The 26,125-nt window shown below is 43.0% G+C and overlaps 1 protein-coding gene across 2 annotated transcripts in view; it reads left to right on the forward strand.

The window, feature by feature from the left end:
- The window catches only part of ITPR2 (inositol 1,4,5-trisphosphate receptor type 2), a 530,755-nt gene extending 513,439 nt beyond the window's left edge, over positions 1 to 17,316 (forward strand). For both annotated transcript variants that reach the window (XM_032646410.1, XM_032646411.1), the window contains 2 exons: positions 13,342 to 13,503; positions 14,455 to 17,316. In XM_032646410.1, the coding sequence (XP_032502301.1) occupies positions 13,342 to 13,503; positions 14,455 to 14,541 (249 nt within the window). In that variant the 3' untranslated portion in view covers positions 14,542 to 17,316. The remainder of the gene's footprint in view (positions 1 to 13,341; positions 13,504 to 14,454) is intronic.
- The last annotated feature ends 8,809 nt before the right edge of the window (positions 17,317 to 26,125 follow it).

Consider the following 26,125-nt stretch of genomic DNA (forward strand, 5'->3'; position numbering starts at 1 on the left):
CCGAATAACTGAAAGATTCAGAACAAAGATTAACCCGCGAACCCCGTATAGTAAAAATTCAGTTGGTGACACCTTCTAGGGTCAAGAGACTTTTAAGGTCAGGGATGTCTTTGTTGTATCAGGAGTCCTCCATTGTCATCCTGGTTCTGCCAATGATCTGATTTGTGACTCGGGTTAGTGGTTAAATTTAAACTATCTTTAAGGCTTCCTCCATCTCTATTAGAAAGGGACATTCTCCAGTGGTGTGCTAATGTTTAACGACCAGTTCTGGCGGTAACGAGAAAGCCCTGATGGTCGCATTGCCTATTTCCACGGTGTAAATATTCCCACCGTGGCTGATTTCAGGCTGCTTATCCTGGAGGATAAGTCTCCAAATGGGAGTCTACTATGTCTGTTCTTCATGCAGCAGCCAAAGTGTTCTGTTTCATCTTATTTTTATGTGTACATGTGTGTATGCATTTGCTGTAAACCAGGAACAGCCATTCCTCCACTGGGGGCCAGAACCCTCCTTGGCCTCCACTGCTTCCAGTCCTCCCCATAACTGGGTCTGCTTCTGGTACCTCATCTCCTACCACTCTGTCTCTCACTTAGTACCACACTCCAGTTCAACCTCCTTTCTGTTCTTCAAATATGCCAACCTCACTTCGAGCCTTGGGGCCTTTGCCTGACTGTTCCCTCTGCCTGAAGCTCTGTCCCATCACTTCAGTGCAGAGCTATTTCCTTCTCATCAACCAGGCATCACCTCCTCAGAGTAACCTGTATGGCCTATTCAATCTACAGTAGCCCCCTCTCCTCCAAAGACAATGTTTCAAACCACCGTTTTCTTCATAGTATGTAGCCTTATCTGAAATTATTTCATTTATTGTCATTTGTTATCGTATCCCTGCCCTTCCTTCACCTTCTGTTAGACTGTAAGCTCTATAAGAGCAAGGACCCTTTCTGAGCTGTTCACTGCTTTAGCCAGAGCTTGGAACAGTATCGACTACATAATAGGTGTTCATTACATATACTTGAAGAAAGAAAGGAAGGAGGTCTTTTTGCTTTGGATTAGTAAAGAACAAAAAGAAGGGGGGGTTTCCCTGGTGGCGCAGTGGTTGGGAGTCCGCCTGCCGATGCAGGGGACGCGGGTTCGTGCCCCGGTCCAGGAAGATCCCACGTGCCGCAGAGCGGCTGGGCCCGTGAGCCATGGCCACTGAGCCTGCGCGTCCGGAGCCTGTGCTCTGCAACGGGAGAGGCCACAACAGTGAGAGGCCCGCGTACCAAAAAAAAAAAAAAAGAAAGGGGAGTTGTTCATGGTAATGATAGGTCTTCTTGAAAAACTCAGGTTACCATGTTTACCATATATAACAACTCCTAAGCATCCATCCATTTTACCAACGATATGTATCAAGTGCCAACGACATAGAAATGGAAGATGCAAGAAGAAATCAGAAAGAAATCCTGCCCTCTAAAGGGCTTATAAACTAAACAGCTCACAAATTTCTCCTCTGTGTAATTGATGACCCCATAATTAATTAATAATATTAATTATGTATGACATTTATGATATGATATGATTGTGATATTTGATTTATGGTATGGTCATAATTATCCCATAATTATTATAGTATTAAATATGATTGTTATGTAATAATTAGTTAGCTGTATGACTTAGATAATTAGTTAGCTGTGTATGACTTAGATAAGGACCTTAGTCATTCTAGTTTAAAGTTTTATCACCTTTGTGCTGGACAAAATAGGCCAGTGTTAAATTAGCACCTGGCCTCTTTAGTCCCTTGACACTTGCACCAGTCGGGGAGTCTTTTTTTTTTTTTTTTTTTTTTTTGCGGTGCACAGGCCTCTCACTATCGCCGCCTCTCTTGTTGTGGAGCACAGGCTCCAGACGCGCAGGCTCAGCGGCCATGGCTCACGGGCCCAACCGCTCCACGGCATGTGGGATCTTCCCGGACCGAGGCACGAACCTGTGTCCCCTGCATCGGCAGGCGGACTCCCAACCACTGGGCCACCAGGGAAGCCCCAGTCGGGGAGTCTTTAAACAACAGCAACTCACCTGGCTATCTTAGGGGGAAAAGGAATTTGTGGAAGGGATGCGCAGAATTAAGAGGAAAGTGACAACCAGGCCCAGCTGGGCAGAATCCAAGCAAAGTGAGCGAGCTGGCCAGAAAGTCCCACCTGGGGCCAAGGCTGGCTGGAGGAAGGTGCCACTGCCTCTGCTGCTGTGTCCTGGAAGCTGGCCCTGGCACCAGTGGCATCACCACAACCAGAGGTCACTGTCTCAATCACTGTGAACAAAAAGAATTCTGCTTCTTGGTAGCCCTTGTTCCATGTCAAAATCTCAAGCAGGAGCAACTGGTGGGCCACTCTAAGGTCAAGTGACTGCGCTCTGACTACCACAGAGAGGACAGGCTTTTCAGCTTCCTCAGCAGGACGATGGACCCAGCCTTCCACACGACCCCCAGTGGCAGTTTTCTCAAGCACAGGAGGGCATCAGGGGTTAGGGAGCCAGAAGTTGGACAGATGCCCACTTGAGTATTCAATACTCTGTTCAAAATACTTTGCCCCAATCTCACCATGAAGAAATCTCCAGTTTTTTCCTATCCCAATGAGACTTGCAAATGCTCATACTTGAGATTATTTGCAGAAGAAAATAAATATTTATGTTCTTTGATAACGAGGCCAAGAGAGAAACTTAGGCGAGTAAATGTGGAAATTAACAAATAATAAGATTAAGAAAGGGTTATAGCCCCAAGAATAAAAATATAGATTAAGTAGAGTTATGAACTGACAGGAAAAGAAAACCATAAACCGGAAGGGAAATGACTGGCTCTAAGGAGGCCCTGGAGCTGCCTGGCGTTCCCGACAATCTCCTCTGTTATGCAAGCTTTACTTATTTATTTTCCCTTTGTGGTCAGAGTACTTCCCACTTAACACTTCCCCAGGAAAAACGGCAATAGGGATCTGGGAGAATGCCAGGCAGGCCCTTTGGTTCCTTGATCTCTCACAGCCAGGTGGCAGACAAGCCTCCCATCACCACATCATCAGACCTTTGACTGGGTTTCGGTCCCTGCCTCTGCGGCTGCTGTGTATCTTTGAATCAGCTAGCTGGTGGCTCAAAGCATCTTTGGCTGTGGGCCTCCACACCCTTCCTCTCTGAGTGATTACCCAACCTGGTCGGTGCTCAAGGTGGGGTCCATAGCCTCCAGCAAGCCCATATCACAGCTGCTGCCACAGCCAGAGACCTTCTGCCCCTTAGTGTTCCTGGTTACCAGCCTAGCAATCCTGCTAGTTATTGACAGGAGGACTGTAGCTCCCAGCAGCCCTAAGCTGCTTGGGTCCGGATCCTCTTAGATCTCCCCAGCCATGGACCACTCTCTCTCCTTGGTGCAGCTCCCTCCCTGGGTGCTGTGTGGGCTGGGAGCAGATCAACCCCTCCACTTGATGTTGTAGCTGATGCTTTGTGTAGACACCCAGGGGACACGGTTAGCTGTGGCGTCAGGGGTGAAAAGACTGAGACCAAAAGAGAACCTATAAGCAGTTTCACTTCCGTGTGCAGCCATTGCCCTCCCATCGTGGACATACAGGGTGTTGCTAAGAGGGAGGGTTGGGAAGGCGGGAAGGGCTAAGAAGCAAGGTGGGTGCTCCGGGGCTGTGGTCTCTGCCCACAGGCCAACCTGCTGCCCATGATGAGAGCCGCCGCTCGCCCCCAGGGGTGCATCACCTATTCCAGGTCACTGCTGAGAGCCCTACTTTTCAAAATCGGCGCATTTTCAGGTTGCTGGAATAGGTGGGACTTGAAGATCACAGTTCTCTCAACCCCCAAATAGTCGGGGTCCCCCATCCGGCACGCAGACCACACTCAGGCAATGACTTTTCCATTGGCCTAGTGCATGCAGTGCCTCTTGCCCATTGCAGGAGGCCGAGGTACACATTAATGCCTGACTTTACCAGCACCTAGCTCCCCCGCCAGTCTGGAAATGTTTAAGGACAGAAGTCTCGACCCATGAGTCTGAAACTCCAGAGCCCAACACTTTTTTTTTAACATCTTTATCGGAGTATAATTGCTTTACAATGGTGTGTTAGTTTCTGCTGTATAACAAAGTGAATCAGCTATACGTATACATATATCCCCATATCCCCTCCCTCTTTCATCTCCCTCCCAGCCTCCCTATCCCACCCCTCTAGGTGGTCACAAAGCTATGGCTCCCTGTGCTATGCGGCTGCTTCCCACTAGCTATTTTACGTTTGGTAGTGTATATATGTCCATGCCACTCTCTCACTTTGTCCCAGCTTACCCTTCCCCCTCCCCGTGTCCTCAAGTCCATTCTCTACGTCTGTGTCTTTATTCCTGTCCTGCCGCTAGGTTCATCAGGGGCATCACCATTCCTTTTTTTTAGATTCCATACATATGTGTTAGCATACGTTATTTGTTTTTCTCTTTCTGACTTACTTCACTCTGTATGAGAGACTCTAGGTCCATCCACCTCACTACAAATAACTCAATTTCATTTCTTTTTATGGCTGAGTAATATTCCATTGTATATATGTGCCACATCTTCTTTATCCATTCATCTGTCGATGGACACTTAGGTGGCTTCCATGTCCTGGCAATTGTAAACAGAGCTGCAATGAACATTGTGGTACATGACTCCTTTTGAAGTATGGTTTTCTCAGGGTATATGCCCAGTAGTGGGATTGCTGGGTCATATGGTAGTTCTATTTTTAGTTTTTTAAGGAACCTCCATACTGTTCTCCATAGTGGCTGTATCAATTTACATTCCCACCAACAGTGCAACAGGGCTCCCTTCTCTCCACACCCTCTCCAGCATTATGACACTCTTGTTTAAGTGTTTGTTGAACTGTTTTGACCCTCTCTTCAGCCGAGGGGGGCCCACACTCACCTGTTTCACTCTGGCTCCTAAGGTGAGGAAGCCACAGAAGGCGGCTTTCAGCTCTGCAGAAGCTGAGCCTGCCAGGCTGTGATGCCCTCCTGCACACCCCGTGCTGGGAACAGGGCAGCCACTTCCCCCACGGCTGTGCTGTGTGTGAAACTGGACCAGCGTCCAGTCCCTCCCAGCTGTAACTTTTTGACTGCCAGCCTGAGGTCCTGCTGAGATCAGTACCCTGTCGTCCTCATCCCAGCACTTCCTCCTTCATGGGCACTTTTGCTGGACCTGTTTTCTCTCTGCCCTTGGGAGCAGTGACTGGATTAAATAGGCCTTGTCCCTGGAGGGCTCCCCAGCCAGCAGCCCCCTTCCCAGCAACGATGCCCTGCAGGTGGGGGTGTGGGAAGGGGCCAGGCAGGAGCACCGCAGTGCTGCCAGGGGCTGTTGCTTTTTGAGCATTTGTTAGGTGCCTCTAAGGGGCAGGCTCCAACCTTTGTGGGATCAGCTCAGCCGTCCAAGCATCCTTGAAGTTCATACACTGCTTCATAGGGTTCAACCTACTTTCACATGCATAATGCAAACTTGATGTCCAAGCACGTAGATTTGTAAAATATTTCAAGGTTTGACAAAGGGATTTGTTACTTTATGAAAGCATTCAATACAGATTTGCCTTGGATAACTAACACATTTTAAATTTCTCAATCCACACAAATATGGTACTCCTACCGCATTTGCAGGAACTCAGTTGCAGAAGGAAGATACAGATACAGAATAAACAGGGAGAGACAGAAGGAAGATACAGTTAATAAGGGCTGAGGGACTTCCCTTCGTGGTCCAGTGGTTAAGAATCTGTCTTGCAATGCAGGGGGCTCCGGTTGGATCCCTGGTCAGGGAATTAAAAGCGCGCATGCCCCGGGGCAACTAAGCCCACGTGCTGCAACAAAAGATCCCACGCACTGCAACTAAGACCCAACGCAGCCAATAAATAATAAATAAATAAATAAATAAACAAACATTTTTTTTAAAAAAAAGTGAGGGCTGGCAAATGAATCTTCCAGTCCTGGAACGTGTTATTTTTCTAATGATTTGCCCTTCTTCTCTCCCTTTTCTTTAGAATGAGTTGCCAAGGTTTTCATTTATTTGTCAATCCAGGAATAACGTTTTAATTTCAAAGGACACAGCTGGATCCTTTCTGTCACCTCCAGTCCCCAGTGTTTATCACACAAGAGTGTGTTTTCCAGCTCATCCTTTCTTCCTCAAAACCCAGGGCCTGCATCCGAACCCCTCTGAGAATCAGCCTTTTGTTGTCCAAACTGAGCAATGCTTGTCACATACAGGTCGGGTGTTCACCAAGAGCAAAGCTAGAAGCCCAGATGCCAGTGTTGTGGGTGTCCGTTAAGTTTCTTTTTTTGGCTGCATCGGGTCTTAGTTGCGGCATGCGGGATCTTTTTTTCTTCAACTGCAACACATGGGCTCTTCATTGCAATGTGCGGGCCCAGTAGTTGTGGCGCGCAGGCTTAGTTGCCCCGCGGCATGTGGGATCTTGGCTCCCTGACCAGGGATTGAATTCGCATCCCCTGCATTGGAAGGCGGATTCTTAACCACTGGACCGCCAGGGAAGTCCCTCCCTTAAGTTTTTGAGATAATGTCTCACCTGCCAGCAAGGCCGCCGCGTTGGTCTTGAGGGCGTGAAGCCTGCCATGCCCCTCCTTCATTGAGCAGAGGCTGGGATGGGGTACATGAAGCACTTCGCGTTAACCAATATGATTCCTTTGACTTCAGAAAGAATCCCTGTTCCAGATATTGTCCTTGTTCTGAAGTTCCAGGAAAGCAAGAATTGTGTCTTTCCTTCGGGCACCTCCCAGTAAGTAGGTAGTATTAGCATTGCTGGTGTTCCTTTTGAGAGCCATTTCCGCTGACATCTTCAAACCAAAAGTGCAAAGAGAGGAATGCAGTGGGTCACAATGAGGCTTTGGGGAAATGGTTATACTCGTCGGCCCAGGAGGCTTTGCGTATGATTTTAGAATGGAAAATGAAATATAAACTTAAGGCTTAGAAGAGGATGGTAACCAAGAAAAACCTTTGCCAGTGGTCTTGTAACAGCAGATTTTAAGCATAGAGAGTCTAGAAGCAGAAATGAGGATACATATTAAATGGTTTATGGATATACCAGTACAACACAATACAATGCATGGTATGTTCAATGTGATACCCCTCATTAGCAGTCTTTTAGAGCACTCTGCAAAATTCCGGTGAATGTCAAGCAGTGATCAATGTATTTGCACAGTATCTGCGTCTGCATTTCTGATACAATAACCTAAAGCCTTTATTTCTGATTTTCAGTAAATAAACCTTTAGCATACCCCAGAAGAAGTAATCAAGGGGGTTCAAGTTATAAAATATATTCTCCCTGTAGTCTCTGTTTTCTCTGGCAAGTTCAGAAGCTAAGCATTGACATCTCCATTGGACGTGGAGAAATTGTCCAGTGCAGTGAAGGGAGCACGAGGTTTCCCGTCGCACAGAGTGGAGGCCAAAGCCTGGCCCAGCCACTTATAGCCCCTGTGTGGCCTTGGCCAGTAACTAGTCCTTTTCCTGCCTCAGTGTTGTCATCTGTAAAATGGAGATGGTAACAGTCTCAACCTTATGGAATGATTCTGGGTATTGGCCACAGCATGACTGAAGTGCCTGACACTTGTCAGGCAGCCAAAAAATGGGTTATTACTGTGTTATAGAACTACAGCGCTTTCTTTCTCTTTAGCTTACATGCAGGTGACTTATTTTTAATCTTTTTTTAAACCTTTTTTTATTGAAGTATAGTTGATTTACATTTTAGGTGTACAGCAAGGTGATTCAGTTACATGTATATATATATGTATACATATATTCTTTTTCAGACTCTTTTCCGTTATCGGTTGTTACAAGACACTGAATATAGTTCCCTGTGCTATACAGTAGGTCCTTGCTGTTTATCTATTTTATATATAGTAGTGTATATCTGTTAATCCCAAACTCCTAACTTATCCCACGTGACTTTTAATGTGTACCTAGTGGAGCTAAAATGACATAAGACAGTTTCTCCAATGTTTGGCTCACTGAAATCGATCTCCTCCTACTTTTCAATCTCGTTCTGATGCAGAGAGAAATCCTTACAATCTTTACATTTTCTCAAGCCTGTCACCAATTAAGCATCAGCAGGGCTAGATTATATAAGAGCTTTTCCACTACGTAATATGGAAGAACTTGTCCAGAAGTGGAAGTTAAGTGCAGGGAAACAGTTATAAGACCTCAAGGAAACCTAAACTTTCCAGGTTTCAGAATGGGCGTTTGTTATATGCTGAGCTTGGGTTATGTGGTCTCGAGGTTGCTTCTAGCCTAAATGCTATGTTTCTGTTCGCTCACTTGGCGAGCTTGGGGCTTGTCTCAGCAATTTGGTTTGTAAAGTTTTGAATTCATAGCTCACAGAATGATGAGCTGGAAGAGACATAGAGACCACCCAGGGTAACATTCCGGTTTTACAGATGAGGAAACTGGGACTCAGACAATAAGGCTTCCCCACCATCCTTATATCACATAGCTAGTTTTTGGCCGAACTAAAACCAGAACCCAGGTGTTCTGACTCCTAGATCAATGCTCTTTCCTTTATATCGCATGGCCTCTTTCCTGCAAATGAGGTATCACATTTAAGAACCAAATATGAAAACAGCACAGCTAAGCTCTGACTGACTCTGACAACCTAATTGTTTATGGAATAACTACAAAATTACGTAAGTCAAATTGATCTGACTGTTGAAAGGACTATTTGAAAGGTTTTCACATTTAAGTCTGTCTATCTTCTAGTCATCGAGAAAGACACATTATTATTAGAATTTAGGGATAGCAAGAGGGTTATGGTTGGCATGCTCTCAGTCCCTTCATCCCTGGGCTTTGCATTTTAGAAGGCTTGAGAAGCTCTGGATTTCCCATCACCAAGTAGCTAGGATCATACACTGTAACCTCGGAATCTAACACTTAATCTGCAGCTTCCCTGACTTTATATTACCCTGTGGTTAAACATTTTCATTCCTGATGAAATAAGGAAATGGTGTCATATTGACTAACCAAAGTCGCCATGGGACTCTGCTAATCACAAGCATGATCACGAGATGTACGTAGCATATGTGAGTAACCGAGAAATAACAAATCAAATCCAACCGCTTTGTTAGATGATGGACACATTACAAGTCGACGCGGTGGGGGAGTGGTGTCCTGTTAACCAGTCACCGTTCTGAGTGTCTGTCCTGCGGTTCTGGCTCAGGCTAAAGTGCGGCGCTCTCCTTTCTCACCGGGCTCAGGCTGAGCCTTCCACGGAAGCCGCTCTTTTTGACACTGGAGCAGAGAGAGGAACCTTGGGGTATTTCATTGGAAACAACTCTCAGTGAACAAGCCTGTGCAGCATTTATTCTAAGAACTCTGCTTGATTTGAGTTAATTTTGGTGCAAAGAATATGCTTTCTGCACGAATTTGGAGGAACATCAGTTGTGAACATTTATTTTTAAAAGAGTGGCGCTTTTTTGTAAAAAGAGGACAAAAGACCATACATTTAGGTTGCTTATTTTTTGCCATTTTAGGGAGATGCAGAACATTCAAGTCAGGTTCCTAAAAATGAAGAAAAGGAACCAGAAAGCATTCAATACTGAAAAAAAATTCTTAATGACATGTTATATTTTAGCTTCAGATTATGGTCCGTTGATATACAGAGGAAGAGAGGAATGAAACAAAAAGCACAAAGGAGAGAAAAGGCTGAGAACCAGGCAAACAAACAAAAACAGAGAAAGATACAGGCAGTGAAAGGAAGAAAGATGAGAAAAACCAAAAGAGGGTTAGAAGAGAGAATGATTTTTAGGGACTAGGAGAAAGGACGGCGGAGCTGGGTGGCTTTCCTAGCCAGCCCTTAAGCCCGGCTTGTCACTGTTTTCATCATCTTTGATTGAGGTCTTACTCTCCACCTAGACTGTCAATTCCACCAGCACAAGAACTGCACTGGGTTTGGCTCTCTATTGTCTTCCCAGTGCCTAGCACAGACATAGTCAACACTGTAAGAATTAGTCAATGAATGGATGAACAAAGGAACAAGTGAAGAAAGAATGTGTAAGGGAAGAGTCCTGTGGCCCAACCAGCTGGGGCAGTGGTCCCCTGAGAACTGCCATTGTTTCCTCAAAAGCAAGAGACCGTGGACTGGGCTGACCTGGGCCCCGCAACACCTACAAGAGCATTTCTTCAGAGGCAATTCCACCGTCTCACCCATGTTCTCTTTGCTAAGCATTAGAACACTGTTTTGTCTCTCTTTCTCTTGGAAACTTTCTGAAAGCTGATGTTTTCGCCAGCCCCACCTCGGGTCCATCACCATGTCTCCTGGTACCTTCTCACCCCAGGCCCAGTTGTCTGAGGTTCTCAAACACTTCTGTTCCATCAGCCTCCCTGGAATCCCTGTCCTGATACAGACCAACTCTCCTCTCCTACAAGGCTGCCTTCTTGACTCTCCTGAGAGGAGTCCCCTGTCCTTTAGCCCACTGGTGGCAGCGGCCGATCTTCCTACCCCCTCAGTACGAAGGGCCCCAGAAGAGGGTCAGCTGACTCAACTCCCCATCGCCAAGAAATCATCACATCTTCACCGTCATGTGAAAACCCATTCTTCAAGCCTTTCCATCACTGTCTTTTAATACCCCCTGGTCACTCCTGTGTGTCATCCACCCCTTCTACTGACCTCCTTCAGGATGAATTCGCGGATTTCGTGCATGATTCATCCAAAAGATTCTCCTCTGCAAATTGTGATTTTTTTAAATCTGTAGTAAAATATACATAAAACATAAAATGTTACCATTTTAACCATTTTACGTGTAGAGTTTTATGGCATTCAGTACCTTCACCTTATTATGCAGCCATCACCACCGTCCATCTCCAGAGAGTTTTCATCTTCCCCAACTAAAACGCTGTACCCATGAAATACTGACTCCCCAAATTCCCTGGTATTTTATCAGATTTCAGGCCCTCTCACTCTAGAATTTTTATTTCCTGAAGTTGTGCTGCCTTCAGAATTTTAAATATTATTCCACTTTCTGTCCACAGTCTCCCTTCTTGCCAGGAGGCCTGGATGCAGACAGGTCTGGGTGGGGATCCCAGCCAAACTATTTGCCAGCCTCAGTTTCTTCATTTGTAAAATTCAGGTATAGGTAATACGGTAGATAATATAAATACTAAATAGATAAGAGAACTGGAGTCCACTGGATCGTCGAAAGGATTACGTGCTGACAGAGCATTTAGCACAGGTCTGTGCTTCTCCATCCCTCCTACCAGTCCACACGCTGGTGTGCCTCACTCCAGCCACTGCTCTGCTGACATTCCTGGCTTCCCGATGCCTTTGTCTTTCTGAGGCCCGTTCCAGGGGACACACCATCTTGTATCAGTCCAACTCTCTGCCTCAACTCCACACCCACTTGGGCTGTTGGTGAACAGTGGGCTTTGCCGGAGGCATTACAAGGCACGGTCTCCCGGGCTTCCCTGGTGGCGCAGTGGTTGAGAGTCCGCCTGCCGATGCAGGGGACGCGGGTTCGTGCCCCGGTCCGGGAAGATCCCACATGCCGCGGAGAGGCTGGGCCCGTGAGCCATGGCCGCTGAGCCTGCGCGTCTGGAGCCTGTGCTCCGCAACGGGAGAGGTCACAACAGTGAGAGGCCCACGTACCGCAAAAAAAAAAAAAAAAAAAAAAAAAAAAGGCACGGTCTCCCACTCCGCCCCTGCAAGCAATTAATGGGCCCCTATTTGGCTTCCTCTTCCCATTCCTCATGCCAGCCATTTCAGATCTTTCCTCTTCACTCCATCCCCCTACCCTGCCACTACCCAAGCAGTTACCATTTATCTTCTATGTCTCCACAGTTCAGAGTTCTTAGACTTTAGTGCACATAGGACTGATGCAGGTCCCCTAAGAGGTTCTAATTTCGTAAGAGACAGTGGGGTTGAAATCTGCTATTTTAACAAGCAACCCCAGGGGATTTTGATATGCAGAGTGCCCCGTTCACTTTTTGTGGAGGGCTCTCCTAAGCCACAAGCTCCTTGAGAGCAGACATTTTGTCTTACCTGATTTTCATCTCTAAATACCTGGCAATAGATATTGAAGGATTGATTGAATGAATGAATCTGGCTGTCACTCTGCACTTCTGCATAAGTTACCATTCTCCTTTGAAATGCTAATTGGCTACAGCTATTTAAATGCAGCTTAAATCTCTTTAATATGTTTTATCCTATCCTTTATCAGCCCTTTTCACTGCCATTGGGGGTAGGGGACTGTAAAGAACGTGTTATTCTCTGACTAACAACTACCAAAAAAAAAAAAAAAAAAACCAATCCAAGGGCCAGATGAGGTTTAGGCAGAAGTGCAGAGATACATAGGTTGGGTCTTTCCCCTTTCCTCTTAGGGGAGGAACGTACTCTGCGGACCCTTGTTCTAGAGATCAGCTAGGCAGACGTCTTTGTAGCCACTGCAGTGGACTTTTCTGGAGTTGAAAGAATCTGAAGCAGGAAGGTCACTGCTAGGGATATTGGGAGAAGGTGACTTAGAGAAATAGGTAGAGATACAGACTGACGTATCCAATCAGTGGTGGAAAGGCTCACCTGCCTTCAAATCCTAACTCTGCCATTTTCTAGCTTGTGATGAGGGTAATTAAACTGCTGGGGCTGCTTGATTCCTCGTCTGTAAAATGGGACAGTGATTTACCTTGCAAGCTCTTTTGAGGATTGAAAGACGGGGTGTAAGTAATTCACAGTGATTCTATGATGGTAGGCAATCAGGCAGACTTTTCAAGAGAGGTGGGTATCTCGTTAACCATCTGTCTTTACCACGATGGAGGGGACACACACACACACACACACACACACACACACACGTATGCACTCACACCCCTACCCTCAGTCAGCCTGGAAAAACAGAAGTGGCACCAGCTATTGCCCTCTGGGGAAGTCTAACTCTAAAACCTCCCTCCCACTGTAATAAAATGTTTCCAAAGAGAGCAGACAGGGTAACCTAGGGCCATGCCCTTCCACTTCCCTCTTCCCTGAGCAGAGCTGGGAGCCTGTCTTGGGGAAGTGGGAGGTAAACCAGCATGGGTGGCTGGAACTGAAACATTTCTTTTAACATCTCCAGACCCTACGTCATCAAGATTCACTGATCGCCCACAGCGTTCAGGGCGCTGCTCTAAATACTTTATCCGGGACCTCCCTGGGAGCCCCTACAAAGTTTGTTGCAATATTTAATTCCCACCCTCAACCTCTCCCCACCCCTGGCCAGAAAGAGTACCTTTTGCTTTGGGTGCTAGGAAACTTTGATTTAAATGTTAGTAATAATGAACACTTATAAACATTCTTTACAGAACTTCAGGCGCTCTTCTATATTTATTCCCTTGTTCCTGCACATGTATTTGTCTTTAGGAGAAGAATTTGGACTGGTTTCCTCGGATGCGAGCTATGTCCCTCGTTAGCAATGAAGGTGACAGCGAACAAAATGAGATTCGGAACCTGCAGGAGAAGTTGGAATCGACCATGAGTCTGGTCAGACAGCTGTCGGGTCAGCTGGCAGAGCTCAAGGAGCAGGTGGGTGCGCTCGGCAGATGGAGCTGGGGGGGGCGGGGCATGTGAAATTGTTCACTACTGTGAGAGAGGGGTGGCTGGAGACTCCTGGGCGCAAGATTGTTATCCACGATGGACGGTAAATTCCCATAAAAAAAAACACCCCACGTTGTGTTGTAAGAACCAGACCTCTACAAGCAGAGGCTACTTCTACTTATCACACCTCCCCATCTTGTGTGACACTTCTACGGAACGGGGAAGGAAGGAGCAGATGCCGAAAGACAAGGACCTCTTTGGACTTTTTTTTATAGAAAATCGTATTCTTTTTTTTTTTTTCTTTCGTGGTGCGCAGGCCTCTCACTGTCGTGGCCTCTCCCGTGGCGGAGCACAAGCTCCGGACGCGCAGGCCCAGCGACCATGGCTCACGGGCCCAGCCGCTCCGCGGCACGTGGGATCCTCCCGGACTGGGGCACGAACCCACGTCTCCCGCACCGGCAGGCGGACCCCCAACCACTGCGCCACCAGGGGAGCCCTAGAAAAATCGTATTTTCTGCCATCATAACCATTACTATATCCATCAGAAAGGCAGATCGTCATTAGTACCTGTCATTTCAACACTACAATCAACCCCTTTGTCGTGTAAAATTGTTAGCATTAGTAAAAATAATATCAAAAGTAACCGTGGTAGGTTTTAAAATGACTAAGGTGATGGCGATGATTATATGTGTGTTACAAGCAAGGGCTGCTTTAAAAGAACCACAGTTCCTCTTTCTTAACCACAGGGAGTGGTTTGCTCTGTTTCTCTGCCTAGGGAAATTCACTTTAAAAAATATTTTCTCTTTTTTGGTAAATATATTTTCTATGATGCTGGACAGACTATAGGTGCTTGGGAAATATTCACCCAACATTGTGTGTCCCACCAGCACTGAGCATGAGTGAGAAAATCAGCTCAAGGCATTCTCTCTTTTCCCCCAGATGACAGAACAAAGGAAGAATAAGCAGAGACTGGGCTTTCTCGGATCAAACACACCCCATGTGAATCATCACATGCCACCGCACTGACACCATGGGGGCAGCCGTGACTAGCCTGATCACTGAATAAAGAACTGAGATGGAGGGGAGCGAACAGTGCCTATTGTTGAAAAGTTAAAAACAACCAAGTGCCAAGATGTTGAGTGGTTTAGCTCCGAGACAATTTCTGACTGTGTTTTCATGGTTGAGAAGACCAAACTTAAAATGCAGCCACTAAAAGGCACACATCACGCATTCTTAATGCAAAGAGAGGTCCCTTGCTCAAATGGACGGAGAAGGTAGGGGGAGGCGGGGTGGAAGGAGATGCAGGGCGGAGAGAGCTACCTTTGGCTGAATCTATAAGAGTCCATTTTGTCTTAAATGCTGACTGCAACCTTTGTCATGGTTGGTTGGAATTTCTTTCTTTTAATGATGGCATATAGGTCAGTGATACAGGAAGTCATTTTGGTGGCTAAGTTTTGCTAAGGGAAATAACTGAAAAGATTAAAAATGAGAGTTGCAAACAAAAATGTTAATGCTTCCAAACCGTAGCTGTCACAGGCCAATTTCCTTATTTATAACCTGCAACACAATGGATTTACAGCTCTAGGAACTAGAGCTTTGGAGCTTATGCCCCTCGGGCTGACAATGCGACTGGAATGTGATTTCCTTCTCCCAGATTCAGAGGGGCTCTGTCAATATGGAGTACAGAAAGAGGTTTTCATAAAACTTGTTTAAAAACATGCTTAAAGTCATGTAGAGGCTAAGATTTTTAAAAGATTTGGGGACAAAAAAGATGACAGTAAGCCCCAAGGACATATGTATGCTATTAAAATACATTGAGATTAATAAATGAACATGCTTAAAGGTGACAGGAAATATTGAGAAACTTATGATGGTGGCATTGCCTTTTATAGATATGGAGTAAAAGCCATTTGATTCATGTTTGCTGTGCTTAAGAACCGAGTGGTTTTATTTATCCTATTCTTGCAGTTAGGAAAAAAATCCAAGAAACATATTGAATACTCAAGAAAATGCAGAGTTTCAATTGCGTATTTTAAACTGTATCAGGAAGAGCTTTTCAAAATGTAAAGAGATAATAATCTCTTCCTCAAATTGTTTGTATGTTAAATTATGCAACCAGAATTTGTGGAGGGAGAAATTAACCTGCCATGCTTGTATTATTCTTAGCGATTATGCTTTTAGAATGTTAAGACAAAATTCAGATCATGAAAGTGTTAGGAGAACTGCCACGTGGCAAGAGAGCAGGCACATGATACCAGACTCTTGGAGGTGCTCTGCAAGCTGACCTTTCCTGGTCGCTGCCCCCAGAAGAACAAAAAATTGCATTTTTGAACTCTCATGTTATCACCACCAAGGTTTAAGTTCAGGACAGCGTTTGCTGTGACCATTTTTAAAGCTTTGGGATTATTTTAATATAGTTTAAGCTGTTGGCTCCTAAAATTCTCAAATCATGGTCTGGGTAGATGATAAAGGATGCCTGAACCAATCCTTTTTCCACACACCCCATTAAAATGTAGACTTGGAGGAAAGCTGTTGAAACCCAGAGCAATGAATTTTTGAACTGAATCTGCTGGTACACCTCCCCCACTCCTCCAAATACCTCCCCAAGTTAAGAATTCCTTACTCTGATCTGATAGTATTTTTCCTAACCAGTTGCTAAAGGATCATGATTCAGAGATACTCAGAAACTGGGATATATATCTGTATGCAACACAGAACTTTGAACCTAGGAGGCATTCAGTAAATGTATGAGAAATTCCAGTGTCATTCGATCCTAATGCTTCATTGAAACTTTATATCATATATTTGATTTTTGAAAATGGCTTCACCAAAACTGAAGTAGACCAAAGCAGCCATTTTTTAAAAAAAATCCAAGACCATTATTGTTATTAACAGTATTAGATGAAAAGTACCTTTTAAAGTATTTTAATTAGGCAGAGAGTTTCATGGGTAGGGAAAAGAAGAGAAAGGTGGAAAACTGGCTACGTTCCGATGTCAGAACTTATCCCTGTTTAACACAAAGTAAAATTTTTCTGATGGATGTTCCAGCATCAAGAAAATAAGTTAATCTGTACAGATGAGAGCAACCTGCCTTTCAGATGAACCATCTAGTCTTTCCTTACACTTTTTTATAGAGAATGAGCCATTGGGTATGTACTGCCATCAAGAAATGGCTTCACCTCTCCAACCATTGTGGAGTGGCAGGTCACCGTGTGTTTTCTCCTATGAGAAGTATTCAAAAGCGATTACAACTAACCAGACTTTTATTTAGTCAAGATTGAAATATTTCTCAGTTCTGTTTCTCTCTTTCCTGCCTAAATACTTTAAGACTATAAAGCAAAATAAACAAAAGCAAACAAAAAAAGGCAGTTTCAAGGCTATGAAATTCATGATGGAGGAGATAATCACGGGGAAATTTGACATTCGCTATAAATTTATGTTTGTTTTGTATATGTTTGTTAATGCAACTGGACTATTTGACCTAGGCAAGTATCAATTAACATTCTCATATTTATATAGCAATATTAAAATAAATATAATCATCTTTGATTTTGTTGTTAAGGAAAATGTTTTACTATTTAGTTATTAAAACCCATATTGGTTTAAAAGTATGTTTCCGCTGAACATAATTTTTAATTTCAAAAGGATTTTATTCCCCTACATGTTCCATTCTGAGGTCCAAGAGTTTCATGCAAGTATGTTTTAAGATTATAATATTAAAAAATATTGTAAAGCAATTTTACTCCAATAAAGATGTTAAATAAATAAATAAATAAATAAATAAATTTTATACTTGTAAAACATATTTAAACTAACTTTAAAAAGTTAGGGCTTATTTTCTTTCATACTGAAATTTTTCTGTTGGTGATGAGGACGCAGCTTCTAGTGGATTATTGATAAGTCAGGAAGATATTTCATCCAAGTCAGAACTAATTGTTTGCTTTTCTCCACATACTCAGCTCGCAACTCATTGTTTTGGCTGCTCTTTTTAGTTTATAGTTGTTTTATTAGAAGCAATCATGCAGTAGGGCCCACCCTCTACCCCAATGCCCCAGGGCTGCAAATGAGCGGAGAGGCTGGGGATCTGGAGACTTGGGGAGGGAAGGTGCAGATTGGGACTTCGCTATGATTAGGGGAAAGGAGTAAAGGATAGATAATAGGATGAGCGGGGCTTACCCTCCAGGAACCCAGTAGACTGGGGCATAAGTAAGTAAATATTGCACAAGTATAATGATGTGACAGGTTACGGGCTCAAGAGATAACCCTTAAACATGCAAAGAACAGGGCTTTGTGGGGAGTAGCCATAAGAGGTGTGTTCCCTCCAGCAGTTCTTAAATCTTTACGGAATAAGAAATCAGCGTATTCTGACCCACAGACCTGTTCCAGGATGCCCTGACACATGATACATTGCAAAAAGGGGTGCAGCAGGCATCTTAAAGACAAGCACAGGTGCCTACAGGAACCAGGCAAGTGACTAAAATGTATGCAAGTGTGAGGGGTACACTGTATGTAGGGAGAGGGGAGCCTGTGGAGAGCTTCTTTTTTTAAAAATTTATTTTAGTGAAGTATGGTTGATTTACAATGTTTGTGTTAATTTCTACTGTACAGCAAAGTGATTCAGTTATATATATATATATGTTATTTTTCATATTCTTTTCCATCATGGTTGATCCCAGGATACTGAATATAGTGCCCTGTGCCATACAGTAGGACCTTGTTGTTTATCCATTCTATATGTAATAGTTTGCATCTGTTAATGTGGGGAACTTTCTATTTGCAAGATTTGACACCTAATTCCACTTTGAAGAAAATGCCTGAGGCCAGTTGAGGCCCTCTAGTCACTCGTTTGTCGATAAAGCTACCCCATTTAGTAGAAGAAAATACACTATACCCAAATGGAGCATAGGAGCTAAAACGCATGTGAAACTTGAGAAATCTGAAAACAAATCCAGGTGTCACCTCTGAACTGAAGTGTTTCCACAGACTTGAACTAATTTATAAAATTATCATACCAGTTCTTCTCATTTCACCAGTAGCCTTTTTTTTTTTTTCCTGCAGTAGAGGGATGCTACATTTGCCTCAAAAACCATGATTCTAATATATGTCAAAGCCAGATAAGTATAACTCATAAATTATTATTAATAAAATTGAATTTGTTTAGCCTTTTTGCATGTGATACTTTAAGTGCTTTATTCATTTCTTAACGTTTCTGAATAATGTATCCATTGGTATGAAAGTCATTATTATTGCTATTTTACATAACGAGACATGGGGGACAAAAATTTTGGTGACTTGAATCACACGGGTGAGCTAATCCAGGTGGACCATTGTGTCCAGTGCTTACTGAGAGTTGGTCAAATTCCCAGTCGGCCAACACCTACTGGTATATCTACATCCTGGTGATACACAGCAGGGGCTCTGTGGTTACAGGCCTTTTGACCATCCAGGATTTCCTGGTTCTTAACCCCCAGAGCATGGGACAGCTGATATCAAAATGACTTGCATGAATCACCTGCAAACCACAAAGAGAATTCTCTGCTCACATGGGCAATTTCTAGTGTCCCTGAAGCTGTGTGGCAAGAATTGTTTTGTTTTGTTTGGGATCCGAGGAAAGGTTTCGGGAGGGAAAGTGGACAATGTGTTCCTCTTCCAGTGAGAGTAACTAGCACAAAGGGTGGGAGGATACACGTGGAGGGGAGTGTGATGGACATTTGAAAGTCACCCTGCCTTTGACTGTCAACTGCAGTGCTTTGAGGAAGTCTTGGGAAGGCTAGTCTTCAGAGCACAACTGCAGGCCAGAAATCTGTGTACTTAAACCTCTCCTATGTCCTTCCCCGACAGCAGAGGCGCTGGCACGTCACATGGAACGTGTCACATGGCAAACAAAGAAACACAGAGACCAAACTTGATGAAAGTAGAAAATTTATAAGAACAGAGAGAAGTTGTTGAACTCAGTTTGACTCAACCTAACAGAAGATTCTGGTCTTTACACTTCGATGTGGATTTCCCCCTAGATTAGCCTGTTCCGTTTTCACTCTGGTCCTTGGGGTAAAATCAGCTCCAGGTAGAATTGCCCTCCTAACAGCTGTGGAAATGTGGATACAGGTGTGGATTCCCTCCACAATCCACTGCAGCGCTTCCTTCCAAAGTTCTCCTTCCCTCAAATCTATTTGTGTAGGAAAAACCTTCTGAGGCTGCTGCCTGTTCTAATAACTGTGGTTTTCGTTTTGTTTTTATAATTGTCTTCACTGTGGACAGTTGTATCTGCCTTTCTGTCTCCCATAACCTGTTCCCTCTCAACATGGATCAAATGAATTTTTGTGATCCTGGTCTTCTCAGCAGTATATTCAAATAAAAATGTTGTGAACACATTACCTTAAAATTAGACCCTGCTTCATAAAAAATATTAATGTATTTTATATCATTTAGGGTTTTATTGGAGAAGAAAAATCAGGTTGGGTGACATGGACTGAGAAGATTTTAAGGATTTTAAGGATTTGACATCATGCAGTTGTAGTGAAGAGCTGGCGAAGAACTCGACGGAAGGCTGCTGCTTCTGCATCAGTGGTGGTAGGTCTGAAGTCATGGTGAGTCAGTGGGGCTGGTGGTCAGGAGAAAAAGCTGGGTGTGAGGCACGGAAGAGCAAGGACAAACTAGGACCCATGGGAACAAAATTCGCATCTAGCTTTTGCTGCCTCCAAACTCCATAGCTCATGTGACATAAAAAAGAAGCTAGTGTTCTTCACCATGGAGAGGCATGTGCATCTGACTCAGGACTCGGTGAAGCTGAAGAGGAGATCTGATGGGAACCGGAAGATGGAAGACTGTGGACTGGCTGCTGCCCACACCAGCATGGTGAGCAGGAGATCAGGCTTCAGTGGTACCTGTTGCCTACTCCTTCTGAACTTAATGACTGTTGCTTCACTCCCACCTTCCAAATCTCATGAAAATATCTCCTGTGGTCAAAATTAACCTATAATCCTCTGAGAGAGGAGATTCTGAGAAACGTAGTTCCAGCTAAGCTAAACTGATGGAGTGCAAAGCCACTCCCCTGGAGTAGAACTTAATGCTCACCCATAGCGATGCTCCTCCTCGTACTGGACACACAAAGGACATATTTCCCAGCACCCATCGTGGTTTGGTGGAAACACACGACTAGTTCTTTTTTTTTTTTTTTTTGATTTTTTTAAGGGTTTGTATTTTTTTAAGGGTTTTTTCTGTTTGTTTGTTTGTTGGCCGCACCGTGCGGCATGCAAGATCTTACTTCCATGATGAGGGATCGAACCCGTGCCCTCTGCAGTGGAAGTACGGAATCTTAACCACTGGACCACCAGGGAATTCCCTAGATTTATTTATTATTGAGGTAACTTTGGTTATAACATTATATACGTTTCATGTGTACAACATTATATTTCTATTTCTGTATACCCTACAGCCTACCCACCACCAAAACTTTAGTTTCCGTCCATCACCATGCAGTTGATCCCTTTTACCCATTTCGCCCCTCTGGTAACCACTACTCTGTTCTCTGTATCTACATGTTTGTTTTTGTTTGGTTTGGTTTGTCCCATTTATTCTGTTTGTTTTTTATATTCCACATATCAGTAAAATCATACTATATTTGTCTTTCTCCATACGACTTATTTCACTTAGTGTAGTACCCTCAGGGCCCATCTATGTTGTCACAAATGGCAAGATTTCATCTTTTTTATGGTCATTAGTATTCCATTATGTATCTACACATACCACATTTTCTTTATCCATTCATCCATTGGTGGGCACTTAGGTTGTTTCCATATCTTGACTATTGTAAATAATGCCATGATGAACATAAGGGTGCATATATCTTTTCAAATTAGTGTATTCATATTCTTTGGATAAATGCCCAGAAGTAGGATGGCTGGATCATATGGTAGCTCTAGTCTTAACTTATTGAGGAATCTCCATACTGTTTTCCATAGTGGCTCTACCAATTTACAGTCCCACCAACAGTGTACCGGGGTTCCCTTTCCTCCACATTGTTTCCAACATTTGTTATTCCTTGTATTTTGATGATAGCCATTCTAACAGGTGTGACGTGATCTCTCATTGTGGCTTTGATTTGCATTTCCCTGATAACTAGTGATGTTGAACACCTTTTCATGTGCCTGTTGACTGTTTGTATTTCTTTAGAAACATTTTTAATTGGGTTGTTTGTTTTTTTGTTGTTGAGTTAATATGAGTTCTTTATATATTTTGGATCTTAACCCCTTATCAGATATAGGATCTGCAAATATCTTCTCCCATTCAGTAAGTTGTCTTTTCATTTTGATGATGGTTTTCTTTGCTCTGCAGAAGCTCTCTAGTTTGATGTAGTCCCATTTGTTTATTTTTGCTTTTGTTTTTCTTGCCTGAGGAGATATATCTAGAAAGATATTGCTAAGACCAGTGTCAAAGTGCATACTGCCTCTGTTTTCTTCTAGGAGTTTTATAGTTTCAGACCTTACATCCAAGTCTTTAATCCATTTTGAGTTGAATTTTGTGTATGGTGTGAGACAGTGGTCCCAAGTTTCATTTTTTCGCACATGGCTGATATGAGTAGTTCTGATTAGTGGATTGTGAGTTCAGTTGATAAGCAGGGGTGGTAGAAAAAAGGTCCCTGTACAACCTCAAGTTCTTTCCCCACCACATTAATCATGGAGGCCAGGATGGAACCAGCCTGAATCCCCAAGTCACCGCTTTGAAGGGAACTACCCTGGAGATCCTTGATACACACAACAGAATTGATATGAGTGAGAAATAAACTTTTGTGTGTTAAGCCATTGAAATTTAAGGGTTTTTTGTTTTTTGTTAAATAAATGAGATTGGGATATGTGTGATTGTTGCTGTAGCATAACCCAGCCTACCTGACTAATCCAGATATATGTATTAGGCACCAGAAAATTGACCCAAATATACAACTTCTGGGAGGTGCACAAGAAAAATCTATGTAGGCAAAATCTAATCATTTAAAAACTGAATGTAATCCAAAGGTCCAGTAATTTTGGGTGTGTTTTAAAATTTATGATTCAATCATAGGATGGAATGTTATGAGTCTATGGGAAGTATGTAAACTGAGGCAACATTGGAAAACAGGCAGGATAAACTTTAAAAATGCCTACAAATTATATGTACACTGTTAACTATAGAAAAGCATGTTTCTCAAAAAGACTTAAACAAAATACACTATAATGGTATTTGTTTCAAAACAACTATAGGATTATACAGTATTTTCCTTTTTTATTTTCTAAGCTTTTTATAGTTTTAAAAGTTGCTTTTATAGTATAATAACATTTTTTAAGAGAAATGAGAGTTGTATTAAATCCAGCAAGTGTTTTCTAGGAACAAGTTTTCCCAAACTCATTTATATTGTATAGGATCATTGGAATTGTAGATTAAGTAAATACTATAGCCACAGATTATACTGATTTCAACAAGACATTTAAGAAAAGTTGCATGATATTCCTTTGGACAAAATAGAAAATTTGTCCTTGATTAGAGCAGAGTTCTACAAATATGCATGCAAGTGAACAGTTTTACCTAACACGAGATTAGCGTAAAGTATCCTTGGCCTATTGTTAGATCTCTGTCCTTGGCCTTTTCCTGACCAACCTTTATTCCAATGTCTGGAATAACAAAATAGCAAAATTATAAAATGTGGAGATGACATAAAGTTGGGAAGTAGAGTAAACAGGATGGATGACAAAGTAACAATACGGTCAGAAAACTAGCATAGTGAACAAAGCTATTGTGATAAGCTTTAACTGGGAGAAGTGTAAAGTTTAGCTCTAAAGAGCTCAGTTACATAAATATAGGGTAGAGAAGACAAACATTCATGTAAAAATCAAACAGACCTTGAGATTTTTCATAACTTCTATCTCTATATTTATATATTCATTTACTTCAACATATGTTTATTTAGTGTCTATTATATTTAAGGAATATTGCAGAAGTCCAGGCAAGATATGATGAGGGTTTTATCTCAAAGAGTAAGCATTGGGGATAGAAAGACGGGTTGGCTGAATACAAGAAATATTCAAAAGGGAGAATGTACAGAACGTGGTGCCCAACTGGGTACTCAAGAAGGAGGAATCCAGAATGATTCTTGGAGGGACTTCCCTGGTGGTCCAGTGGTTAAGACTCCACACTCCCAGTGCATGAATGGGGAAACAGTGATGCTGTTCATTGAGCTGGGGAATACTGAAGGAGTAGGCTATAGGGAGGGAGTAAAAGATAAGTTTATTCTTGGACATACTGAGTTTTAGTTCTTTAAGAGACATCTGGGAAGGAATATCTGTTAGACAGTTGGATATAAATAAGGGTCTAGAGTCCAAGAAAGAAGTCAGGGCTAGAGATAGAAGAAAGAGTCGTCAAGACATAGCATGACAGAGAAACCAAAGAAGTAAATAAATGCTGAAAGACAGAGAATAGACATTAAGAAGAGAAGAAGATCAAGGGTAGAACCCCAAAGAACATCTAGCAAGGGAAGCCAAAAGAAAGTGAGAAAACTCAGCTAATGTGAGAACAAAAAAGGAATGATGTTTCAGAAGTCAAGGGAGGAGAGAGATTCAAAAAGGTACAGAATTTCCTATCAAATATGTTAGTAGACTGTCAGAGCCTCATATACACCCTAGCTTTATATTTGTAAACATAAAAACTAGAGAGTAATGCCATACCTAATAATACAATTTAGAAACAAAATTCCATCATCACACATAAACTAGATAATACCATTATTAAAGCAGAGTCTATTAAGGAATTTTTCTAACTGCATCTGGGCCACTCCCTCGACATTCCATTCTAAGAATCAGTTTGTGAACAGCCTAACCTAAGAAACTAGGGGAAAACTTTGACTCACTCTCACACTGTGTCCTTACACCTGGATATGGGCTGCTCTCATCTGGAAAACGGGTGACCATCCCCTTTCACATGAGAGCTATGCTCTGAGTCAGTCAGTCCCCATGTCAACCTTCCCCTTCCCCCTTCTGTTCCCGTCAAATCTTCTCATTCTACCTCTATAGGTAAACGTCCTGTATATAACTCTACAGGAAGTAGAATGGGGCAGGCGAGAAGCAAGGTTTACCTTGGCATGTCTACTCAGTGGAGGAAAACTGTTGTGAGTCTGGACAGGAAGGTTGCCGGGAGTAATAAATACATATATTGAATGAAAAAGAACGTGCTGCATCTAGAGAATCTAGAATTAGTGTAGAAAGAATGCACTTCTATGAAAATTGCTGCAATTTGGGCTGCTAGCTTGCATATCAACCTGCTCAAGCAAGAGAAGTAAAGTGGGAATGCAGAAAATGGTCTTCTTCTACCAAAGGGAGCTCCGCGTTCTCCTTCCTCCAGCATGGCTGATTGAGGGCAGCTAGGAGGGTAGCACCAAATAGGCTCAGTGTAGCACAGGCCACCCTAAGGAACCAAGTCCTGGCCTCCCTTTCAAGTTAACCTTCACATGGTAGAGATACAACTGAATGCTGAATTAAAAAGGATGTGGCACCAGAGGCTTCTCTGCATCTGAATTTTTTTAACTGAAGTGTAGTTGATTTATAATGTTGTGATAATTTCTGCTGTACAGCAAAGTGATTCAGTTATACATATATATTCTTTTTCTAATATTCTTTTCCATTATGGTCTATCATAGGATATTGAACGTAGTTCTCTGTGCGATGCAGTAGGACTTTGTTGTTATCCATTCTACGTATAATAGCTACATCTGCTAACCCCAATCTCCTATTACATCCCTCCCCGAAACCCCTCCTTAATTTGGTTACGTGAAGAATTACAGACAAGTATAAGCTCAGGAAAGTTTAAATGAGAAGCATATCTCTATCACCAGTTCAAACTCAATTCATAGTTGCAGGGCCCAGTTTTCTGGCTTCAAGATACCCAACACATGACAATTTACCTGCTTTTCAATAGTTTCAACATTGTGCTATCGGTTTGACCTGTACCTTGTGGTATGTGCCTTCTCTTGGTTTCAAATAATCCAGCAATGTGTAGACATGCATGTAGACAAACACACAAATATTGGATGTACTACACCACGAAGTTGAGACTGACTTTGTGCCCCGCACAATCTTGTTCCTCTAGTGTCACCTTTAAAGACCCTGGGCTGGCTCAGTGAATGAGCTATGCAGGCAGCCAATCCAACACAGTGTGATGGCCTATTCTGTGAAAGCCATGCCCATCCGTGATTGTCCAGGCTCCACTGTCTATCTGATTTAAACTGTCCATGACTCGGTAATCACTTCTTTGAATTAAAAATAATTATAAAAGGTAAATTTAAATAAATTTAGAAATAAAAACAAAATAAAAATTGTGCATTTTTTTAAAGAAAATAATTATGCTGTGTATGGAGGATGGGAGATAAAGTGGAACATGCTCTGTCAAAAAGAACACATGGGAGGGGAAAGGTTAGCTAAGAAAGGTGTTCTATGGAGCCCAGAAGAAGGAGCTTGGAGGAGAAGGGAGAGGAGTTCACGGTTGGAGCACGCTCAGCTGAGCTAATACTAGAAGCATCTAACATTCCCTGAATGTGCACCAAAGGATACTACGTGCTGCACATGTTTTAACTTATTTAATCTTCCTG

This window comes from Phocoena sinus, chromosome 10, assembly GCF_008692025.1.
Source record: "Phocoena sinus isolate mPhoSin1 chromosome 10, mPhoSin1.pri, whole genome shotgun sequence".
Lineage (NCBI taxonomy): Eukaryota > Metazoa > Chordata > Mammalia > Artiodactyla > Phocoenidae > Phocoena > Phocoena sinus.